The 10,976-nt window shown below is 30.6% G+C and overlaps 1 protein-coding gene across 4 annotated transcripts in view; it reads right to left on the bottom strand.

Annotated features, from left to right (window-relative positions):
- Nucleotides 1-6: 6 nt before the first annotated feature.
- Nucleotides 7-10,976, bottom strand: part of LOC106466208 (mitogen-activated protein kinase-binding protein 1-like) — a 124,675-nt gene continuing 113,705 nt past the window's right edge. For all 4 annotated transcript variants that reach the window (XM_022394166.1, XM_022394167.1, XM_013926456.2 and 1 more), the window contains 9 exons: nt 10,118-10,224; nt 9,237-9,504; nt 8,213-8,258; nt 4,759-4,833; nt 4,457-4,547; nt 3,405-3,518; nt 2,160-2,927; nt 1,747-1,823; nt 7-990 (listed from right to left, as the gene is read on the bottom strand). In XM_022394166.1, coding sequence (XP_022249874.1) covers nt 628-990; nt 1,747-1,823; nt 2,160-2,927; nt 3,405-3,518; nt 4,457-4,547; nt 4,759-4,833; nt 8,213-8,258; nt 9,237-9,504; nt 10,118-10,224 — 1,909 coding nt within the window. In that variant the 3' untranslated portion in view covers nt 7-627. The remainder of the gene's footprint in view (nt 991-1,746; nt 1,824-2,159; nt 2,928-3,404; nt 3,519-4,456; nt 4,548-4,758; nt 4,834-8,212; nt 8,259-9,236; nt 9,505-10,117; nt 10,225-10,976) is intronic.

The following is a 10,976-nucleotide window of genomic DNA, read 5'->3' as shown; positions in this document are numbered from 1 at the left end:
TGCATGTATCATTACTATATATATTATACGAAAGAATGGACAACTCCTTAAAGCAAAATTACCTAAAATTTCTAATTAATATCACACTTGATATATCAACACTATCAAAACTACATATGACCACTATGTAGCATTATGTTTTATCACTCAAGACATTATTTAAAAAAAGTTAACACCACAAAATATGTAAATTTTCTTTTTTGTACAGAAATCATTCAATCATTTCAAAATTTTCCAAATCATGGAAGGCCATTTACAACTCCAAATATGCTTATGATAACACTAAGATAAAATATATCTTGATTTTTTACCATTTCTGAACTAGATTATCAGAAAATTAGTCTCAGTTTATTAGGTACATTTTTAAAATGTACTAAGAGAATATTGAAAACAGCACACTCAAAATCCTACAATAAGGAGGAATTTAAAAGGTGTGGATGTTTTCCCTTTCACTGTACATTTGTTTTAATGCATTTAAAAGGAAACTGTGTACAACTTGATTCACTTTCAAGTTTCATTTATCACATATAATGGTACTTGGAGTTTATCTACTGGAAGGCTTAATTTTCTAGAGCAAATTCAGGTGACAGCATGAAAACAAAAAGCTTATGTTATATATATGAATCACTAATCTGATTTCTCCTGACCACTTCCTTTATTAATCCGTTGCTCCACTAAGTTCAGAAGTCTGTCCGAATATTGCTGTAAGAGGGCCATGGTATTAACCATTTCAGGCTGATTTGTGGAATCCAATTTCTTCCCCATAGATTGCTGTACAAAATCAGATGACAATAAATTGGAAGAACTCATGGTCATACGTTTAGCATTTCCAAATGGGTTTGTAGTATCCAAAGATGTACCAGAAGGATTCCACATGGGCATTGGGGGAACAGCTGGTCGCAAGTTTTGTTGAGCCTGGAGAACTCCTTGAGCTAAAGTTGTGGTCATAGTAGACTTTTCTGCTGCAGGCAGTTCAGTGTCTACTGTTACCTGGACAATAAATAAGTATACAAGGTAATATGTTTCCACAAGTTGCATCATGAGTGTTTCTCAAACTGCACTGGGTTCAGTACATACGATTAATTTTCTAAGCAATGTTGTTTTTCTGGAAACGTAAATAAACTTTTAATACCTGCAGATCTCAAAGCAAGAGTTGGCAATTATTGGTCATTTGTCAAACTTATCAGCCAAATAAAAGTCATCAGTCTGGCCATGGCTGTTTTGTTTTATCCAGTAAATTTTGATATTCTGAAGGTTTTCACAAAATCAAATAGAAGTAGAAAAAGAAAAAGCTAAACTACCAAAATATTTGTGAAACTGGATGATAATACTAAAATTAATATTATAAACCTGTACCTTCTCATGAAATTTTATTTTATACTAGCATAAATAGCATACCAAATTTAACTTTTTTGAGATGAGGCTTTTGATCAACATATGCATAGTGGACAGATAAACATTTACAAAAGACAATCCCAATAAATGAATAGCTTGGTTACAAACGTAGTATAGTGATTACATCTTTATTATACTTATAACCTTTATAAACCTGCACAGTGTGTTGAGCCCACTGTAGAGATTGATCTTTTAATTTTAACATTATAGGCTTACCACTTAACCTCCAGAGAGGCCACATGTTAGCTTCAGTGCTACTAATTTGTTACTAGTGTTAAAAAAGTAAACTTATTTCCAATTAAACTTTCATTTCCTACTGCATTTATTTCACACAATTCTATTTTTACTCACCCTTTGAAATATCTGAATGGCATAGCTCGTGACTCTCTTGAGCTCTTCTGCAACCTTTACACACAACTCTTGAGTTACTGCAAAAGTTATATGAAAGTCTTAAATATAACTGCAAAGATTAAAATAAGATCATAAAATAATCAAAATACAAAACAATTCTAATATTTAAGAATGGTAATTACCTTATAATAATAGCATGCATAGTTGAAAATTCATAAGGATAAATCAGCTTGAAAAAAGAAATTTAATAAAGTAAAGAAATGAACAGTTTAAAAAATGTTTTAGAAAAAGGAAAATTCATCACATAAGGGTAGTTGCTTTGAAGTTCTTTGCATTAATAACTGGGAAATAATAACGTGTTTATCAGGAAATAATTATTCATTTAATATCTATGAAAAAGTGGCCAAACTTACATGGTACTGATGATGCTTTGGTAAGTAGGGTGATTGAGCTTTTCTCCCCACTCAGTAAAGACATTTCTTCTGAAGAAATGTTGTTAATATTTACATTATCATCGTCATTCACCTTAGGCAACACAGACATCATGGGTTCAACCTTTGCTTGTGTACTACTACTGGTATCATAACCACTGTCTTTACCCAGTCGACTAAGGTCTAATTCACTCTTTGACCTGGAGGGGTCATTAGACGGTTGAAGTTTTCGTGAGGTGAGTGTGTTATGTAAAAACTTGTTGGGGTCATTAGAATATCCTTTTCCTTTCCCAAACTCTGCAGTACTGAGGCTCCTCTCTCGCCCCATAGAGACAACTCTCCCAACAGGGTGAGAAGACTGAGGCTCTGTAGGTGAACTGTCAGATGAAGAAGAATCAGGAGGAAGTTTTAAAGGTTCCAAGCTACGAAGAGACAATCTTCGTGGTGTAGACAGAATTGTTCCAGACCTTCCTAAGGCACTCACACTTGAAGTTGATGGAGCTTTGGACAATGGAGAAGCTCCCAGACCTGTGCGACGAGGGGTTCCAGACACCTTGGCTAAAGTGTGAACTGATGGAACTTTCAAAAGAATTGACCCAGAGGAAGGTCCTTTATCATCTCTAGGTTGAAGGGAGCTCATACTAGCGCTGCGAGACATATTGTTCCAAGGTGAAAGTAACTCACTTGAGGTTTGGTCATCAGGTTGTGTCTTAGCTTGAGCCCATAGAGGAGCAGTAGAGGACTGGGACCCTAGTGGAGACAGGAATATAGTATGCAAAAAGTCAGAATATGATAAGTTTTGGATAGAATAAGGGAAAAGATAGATACACAATAATACTACACAGTAAATTTTTAACAATTTGTACTTAACAAAAAGTTAGCAGTGTTACCATTGACAATAACTTTATAAAAAGAATCACCTCACTTAAGCACTATGTAATTAGCTTATGGGGGAAATGGAGCCATAACTGCTCAGTTATGTTCAATTCTATTTTTTTTTTTCTATTATAAGAACAACCACAAGCTGCTTCTAGTCAAGTAATATAAACACCAGATTACTAGTTCTTGCAATTTATGTAAAACCAATTTCACCAAAAACTATTAACAATTTCTAAACATTCAGCTTCTTGGTGTCAAAAGATCATGTAACACAGACCTAGTTTAAACCAGAAATAGTTTCTTGATACATTTATCCCCTTCTTTTTATATTTAAATTATTAGGGATACCTGCTAAGGATTTCGATGTAGGTGCAGTAGGAAGAAGTCTTCGACGTGTTGAACTTGGGGTGCTTAAGTCAGTGATTGAAGCAGTCCTGCGGATTGAGTTTTCAACAGAAGATTCTAAAAGAACAGAAAGATTGTATGTGATCAAAGTTTTAATCATATTAACTATAATGTCATATAAAAATGAATGAGCATTGATACTAAATGTAACATGCTAACTAACAAATCGTAACTTGCTAGTTTAGGTGTTAAAATGTAGGAACATATAGGAGTTCCAAGTCAAATGTTAAGATGACCTATTTCTTGCTAGGTTCTCTACTAAACCCCAGATAATATACATTTCATATTATGAATAAGTCTTCTCAGTAAAGACAATGGTCCAACTTTTCAAACAATGTGTAAACTACCCTTTTACACATGAGAGAATTTCAGTGTAAACTATTATTTTAAAATACATCCCAAACACTTAATGTAGTTGTAAAATTGACATACGTAGCTTTCAAGTATTTACCACATATGTAACTAAAAAATAAATCATGATCATTAAACTTTTATTTACTGATACGTTCTATAAAAGGACATCTGAATCTTTATATAAATATAAAAATGTAAACAAAGTACAGTAACTGGTATCATCAAAAGTGGCACTTATTTCATATTGGAGAAATAAGGATGAGGAATACATGTGTATGCAAAACACTTGAATGGTTTAGAACAGAAGTTTATGCCGAAGAGAGGAATAATAATAAATATTTATATACAAACTTTACAGCATACATAATTCAGGTATCAAATAACAGCCCCCATGTATAGCAGATGAATTCACAGCATACATAATTCAGGTATCAAATAACAACCCCCACATATAGAAGATGAATTCACAGCATACATAATTCAGGTATCAAATAACAGCCCCCGTGTATAGAAGATGAATTCACAATAAGGATTAAAACCAATTTAATGCAATTAAACTTCCTATTTTCAATTCTATTGTTTTCTTCATAATAATAAATGTGTTTAAACTTTAACAAAAAGACCCGGAAAACTTTACTTACCCATTTTTGGTTTTTCGGTTGTTTCACTGTCAGTGACATTATAAAGATCTCCCATGCTTTTACTATTGCTTAAACCACCTTTCCAACCAAGCTATAAAAAAGATAAAGTTTTTATAAGTCATGACTTTATCTTCTAAAATAAAACACTAATAACTAGAAAATGTAAGATACCTTCTACACTGAGTTATCTTACTTTGTGTTAAATTATGTCTGTCATTGCTACTTCTAAAAATAAATATAAGTTTTAAATTTCTAAATTAATATACATAACTAACTACTGGAATAGGCAGAAATGAACTTACTGTTTCTAACTTTTTGCGGGCTTCATTGAGAGCTCTTGTCAGCTCCTCTCTTTTATTTGGCTTACTATCTACTTTCTGTTACAAACAAAAGATGATTAATGTTCTGCGTTAGTTTCAAGATTTAAATCATCACCTTAAAAATTAAACATTAACAGTCAGCCCATACTATAATCATATTTGTTACATCAATATTATAACAGTACTATAATATATACTCATAGTGATCTGCTCTAGTTTTTACTAATGTAATAGAAAAATAGTACAAAGAAAACACCTGTTTTAAAAAGTTGCCACAATTTGTAGCATTTAACATTCTACCAATTTAAACAGTATATAAAAAAAAAACATTTCATCAACCTTTCCAGAATGAATCATTCATTAGTGTGGTGAAAAAAAAAATCAAAGCAATAATGTATAATGGCTAGACATATCAAGTTAATGAAGAAGAATGTTCAAAGTAAACAAAGAGAAAAAAACACAAGTCAACTACACTTTAAAAGAATATAGATGTGAAAAGGTTAAAAGTTACAATTGTAAATAAAATAAAACTGTAAATTTTGCAAAATGATGCATTCAAAGAAAAATGTTTTGTTCACTTTATTTCATATTTATAAACTTTTAATTTCACTGTACATTGCTACAGTTTGTATTAGGGTAGAGAAAGTAACAAAATACAAAGTTCACCAAAATCAAATTTTGATATTCATTTAGGAATATCTAGAAGTTGGACAAATGATACAAGAAAACTGTAAGATTAAAATACTGTATTTGCTCAAATATAATGTTCCCCAAAAATATAATGCGCACCCAATTTTGAAAGGTTAAATTGAAGAAAGTTTATTTTTTTTTTTACTACATCAGTTGTACAAAATGTATTGAATAGTTTTTAAATAGAGTAAACAACTATAGATTTATTAAACATTTTTGGAAATATTTTAATGAAAAGTTTATATGTAGTAATACACTAAGCTAATCATTTATCTTCACTTAAATCTTTGTCAATACCATCAAATTAATTGTGTTTATCAGATATGCTTCCTTGTGAACCTTTGTTTCATTCTCTTCTGATTCCCACAGCATGTCCTCATCTGTCCCATCCATTGCATTAGATATGCAACATTTTTGGTGTTAGCTTCTAGTAAAATACCTAACAAAATTAAATGTGCACAAACATAATGTGCAGTAAATTTTTTTGGGAGGTACTTGGAGGAAAAAAAAGTGTGCATTATATTTGGGTAAATATGGTGTGTTTATTCTTAACATGAAACATATATTTCACTCAGACTGACTCAGTAAAAGCTTCATAAATTCTTTAACACATCTTTAGTAAAAATATTTTATTAAAAATCTGATTTTCTGTCTACAACAGACATATAATGTTTACTAAAAAGCTGTTAAATTTTCTGAAGATACACTCAGTAAATTCACAGATATGGGTGTCAACTCCATGTGCATATGAATAATTTTACAGTTTTACTGCCTGTATTTATACTACCATTTTCCATCAAAAGCATTAAATCACAGTAGAAGCCTATTAGCCATCTGTTGTAAACACCATGAGCAAAATGTGTGACCTTTGCATTTGCAATACTAACAGAGCTAGGCCTTTTTTTCTTTTCTTTCACTAAATTAGTTCTTCAAATAAAAAAAATTAACCACCAGAAGAGAATGTCTCAAACTACTATGTTTAACTGCCTTTCTAACTAACCTATAAATAGGTTAACAAATTTTTTGTTAGCTACTTGGAGCAGAACAACAGCAAACCACAGGCAAAGAACTTAAGGCCAACTGTCTGTACATGCCTACCAAAATTAATAAATGTTTGTAATGGAGAAAAATGCCCTTTCTATTAGTTATAAACATGTTCACCAGGTAGTGACACATGAGTAGACAACTGCCTTGAAAGCTATGTGAAGGACTTTTCTGGTGTGTTTGATAAATTTATTGATCTCTCAGCCAATCTAGAAGCTAGTAGGTTTGGATTTTACATTCTTACTTTTCATTATGTATATTTTGTGTTTTTAATTACTTGATTAGTCTGAAAGCCATATTAGGAAAGATAAGATAAAATCTATAGGGGAGAATTCAGAGCACAGATGTATCATGTGACAGAAGATAAAAAAAAAACAACATTTGTTAGTGGTTCCTTTTGAAATTAAGACTTAAATAATATAACAATTTTAATTATAAACTACGTTTTGATGCCAAGTTTATTGACATACATTGACAGTAAAGTTGTTTATTACTAATAAATTGTAAAAGCATGATACAAGACTTATGACAGGTACAAGGTTATTTATCACATGCATTTTTAAAAAAATGGGTATTTTCAACGAAAGGCAACTGCAGTTTACATCACTATATCTAATTTCTTTTTCACACTTAATATGATTCACTTCATGCTTTTCTAGTTAGGTTTAAATTTTTAATAAGTTGTTCAGCCATCACAACCTTTCAACACTTGAATAAAGTGAATTCTTTAAAGAACTTAGTGATTAGTGGAATTGTTAAATGATTAATTGTCAGGCTCATTAATTGATTACATTCAGTTAATAAATGATTCTCATATGAGATAGCTAAAAACATAAACTATAATGACAAAAATCAAGTTTTTATACCTATGGTGGATAGAGTACAGATAGCTCATTGTGTAGTTTTGTTGTTGATGACAACAAATATTATGATAGTAGTAATAACTGGAAACCCTAATTTCAATTAGTTGATTATTTTCATGAGCCATGATACTTGATTTAATCAAAAATGATAATGAAAAATCATAAGGGCAATATTTCAATTATTAGTCGATAATTATATGACATTAATCGATTTAATCATAACTTCAATTACTGTGACAATGGAAATTTCAATTACTAGATAGTTACTAGCTGTATATTTTTTATGACATTAATACATGTGATCAATTATACTGGTTAATTGTCCAGCTCTAATTCTTTATAATAACTGTGCTATGATACTTCTGGTGTTGAGTCTATAACTATGTGGTTGTGTTCATAAATGTTTATTTACAAAAAAGCAAGTCCACTGTTTATACTTTGATTGTTACTTTTCTTGGGTCAACAAAAACTCCAAACTCAGAATAACTCTGTGTAATGGTTTAATACTTAATTTATGAAATGGCTAAATCATTTGCAAGCACCTTAAGTAATAATTGGAACTTGACATCATAAGCCTTAACTAGTAGTTGGAACTTGACATCATAAGCCTTAACTACTGGTTGGAACTTAACATCATAAACACCTTAAATCAATTACAAACATCTTACCTTATGGTCAAAATTTTACTTCTTAAATACCTCAATCATTAATGAATCCTAAAGGGTTCCTTTTTCTTCAATTAATATCAGCCTTCTTAATTGATACTTGAAAAGAATATAGCATTACAACAAGAAAAAGAACTTAATAAAAGAATCATTACACATTGTCAAGTATCTTACCTGATTATCTGAGCCTTTTTCCTTTTCTGTTTCTGAACTCGTTGGTCTAGAAACAAAAATTTTATTCTATTAATGCTTACTTTTAAATATTTATTGATAAAAATAAAGGAAAAATATTTGAATACTTGGATATTTAGGAGTTTATTTATAAATCTACACAGAAGTATTCTTGTTCTGTCACAAAAACAAAAGGTTGTGATAACATCATTAGCAGCAATTTACACAACAATAGCTACAGAAAAGAATATATTTAACTTTTTTTTTAATCTGATGAACATAGGTAAAATGGGCAGCATCTGCCCAGTTCAGAGCGACACTTGTAGAGAAAGTCGAGTATAAAAGATGATATTTGGAAGGCCTTTCATTTCCTGGTTAATTTTTCCACTTTACCTGAGTTACTTTTGTAGTTTAGTCCACCAAGACTTCCTCTACAAGTGTCACTCTGAACTAGATAGTTGCTCCCCATTTCACCTCTTATTCGTTCATTATGAATACTCTGCCAACAATTCATCTATAATATAATTTTTTGATCTATTCATAAAGTTTCATGCTTTTTAATTACATGTAATTAAAAAGCATTGGTTAGTGCAGCTTACCCATTTAGAAGATAGTACATGTTGCACATTAAACTACCAACTATTAGACCCAATTGAGAAATTTCAGAAACATTATACAGTAATGTGACTCGTATGAAACAAAATACGACAAGACTGAATTACTTATTGATAAGAATTAAGTAAGACAAATACAAATGTTTACATTGTAACAGTTTAAATTATTTAATTTAACAAAAATTACTAATTCACCAGCAGAATATTCAATATTAATTTTTCTGTTACTCCTAAAATTGTTATTTTTTTAGAACAATACCATAAGATAAAAACAATGTTTTAAAACTGGTTTGGGCATTAGTTCCAAATGATTCATATACAGTCAATAATAATATGACAATAATTTCATACAGTTAACAGAATACAAACCGTCAATTATTATTTTTTATTTGAGTGTATAAAGTGTAAATTACCGAACTGATGCTGTTTGCAATGAGCGTGCCAGAAACTTGGCTGATATACTGTATCGAGGCATGTACCCTATATTATTGTCTGTTACTTTTCTTATCTGGCTATCAATGGGACACTTCTCCAGGCTTTCATAATTACTCTTCATGAATTTTTCTCTCTTTCCAAGCCGTTCCAGATTTTCAGTGCTAAAGCTTAAGGAGTGAAGAATGGAGCGATTCTCGTCAACTGGAGTTCCCGAATCTTCATCATCACTGTTGAGTTCATTGTAATCTGAAACAATTCAGCCTAAGTTTAATATGATGCTGGACTACACCAACAAAGAAAATTGCTACATGGAATACAGAACTGTTTAGAATTACAGTAATACTTCAATAAGAAAAAAAAAATCTCTTTTATAGCTAGATATAATTCAAGAGTGGTAAATAAACTGGTTGTAGCTTTATCAAGGTGAAAAAATTATATTATTTATTTGCACAATTTAGAAAAGTTCAAATAAACAGCTTATTAGCAGTTTCATTTTATAATTTACTTGCTTATCTTCAAATACTTCTTATTTTTTTAAATATTTACTTTACACAGTTATTGTTGTAAAGCATAAACAAACAAATAAACAAAATCCTACAGAGTATTTTGAATGCAGGGAAAACTAAGAATGTATCATACAGTAAATAATAATAAAGTGTACAAATATGAATATTGGAAAAAACAATAGTAATAACACATTACCGATAATGATTGTAACATGTGCTTACAAACCTAAATATAAAAGCAAAGTGCAACATAACTAGTAAAGTTATCAGCACCATGATTTTATTTATTGAACATCATATATAATATAAATAACTGATACTTTTTAAAAACCTAGAAATATTTAACCATTAACCTGAGGTAACAGGAATATCTCTAAGTCTTTCTAGTTTTGAAGAACCTCGTTGCTTCCTCCTACTTTCTCGTAGGTCTTCTTCAGTCGTAGTATTGATATGAAAAGACCTAGAATTGCACAAACCAGCGTTACTTCTCTGTTTTCAATAATAACAATCTATTGCTTCTATACAAACATTCTAACTTATACAACTTTTAGAGAACCTAAAAATATCTTTTTAACTTTGTGTTATTATTCTGAATTTCATCTTTCAATATTTTTAAGGTCTTTCCCTAATTCTGATCTTTATATTACCAGACTGACTACATTTTCAAATACCAATCGTAATTGATGTAAAATATGAATATCAGCCTAAAACAAATCTTAATCTCAATACAAAAAATAGGAATTATTTACAGAATGCATGGTTTTCACATATTTTGGATGATTTAATGCACGGCCAGTCGGCAGTAGTCAGACTTAAATTTCTGCAGAGCTCATGCTTGACAAGAGATCTGTATCAGAATAACATTTCTAACTGTTGTGGTTTAAGTTGTTTTTCGTTATTTTCACCTTTAGTTTACTTTACAGGTATTTCTTATCTATTAAACTAACCTGACACTTGTTCTTTTGTATTATTTTTTCTCTTTGTATTCCTGGTTTACGTGGTACTGAAGTTGTGCCTCAATGTCATAGAGAAGTAATTTCTTATACTGTAATTGTTATGGTTGATTTTTTCCTCTTATAATTACGTTTATGTTATTTAATTAGTAAACTTACCTGGGACTTTTTTTGGTCTACATATTTTCAAGTTAATTTTTGTGAGGGTGATGCATTGATAATGGAACTCTTGCCTCCCCCCCCCCCCCACTCGTTTTTC

Source organism: Limulus polyphemus, unplaced genomic scaffold, assembly GCF_000517525.1.
Source record: "Limulus polyphemus unplaced genomic scaffold, Limulus_polyphemus-2.1.2 Scaffold2187, whole genome shotgun sequence".
NCBI lineage: Eukaryota > Metazoa > Arthropoda > Merostomata > Xiphosura > Limulidae > Limulus > Limulus polyphemus.
Note: the sequence above shows the minus strand (reverse complement) of the source record. Positions and strands in the feature narration are given on the sequence as shown.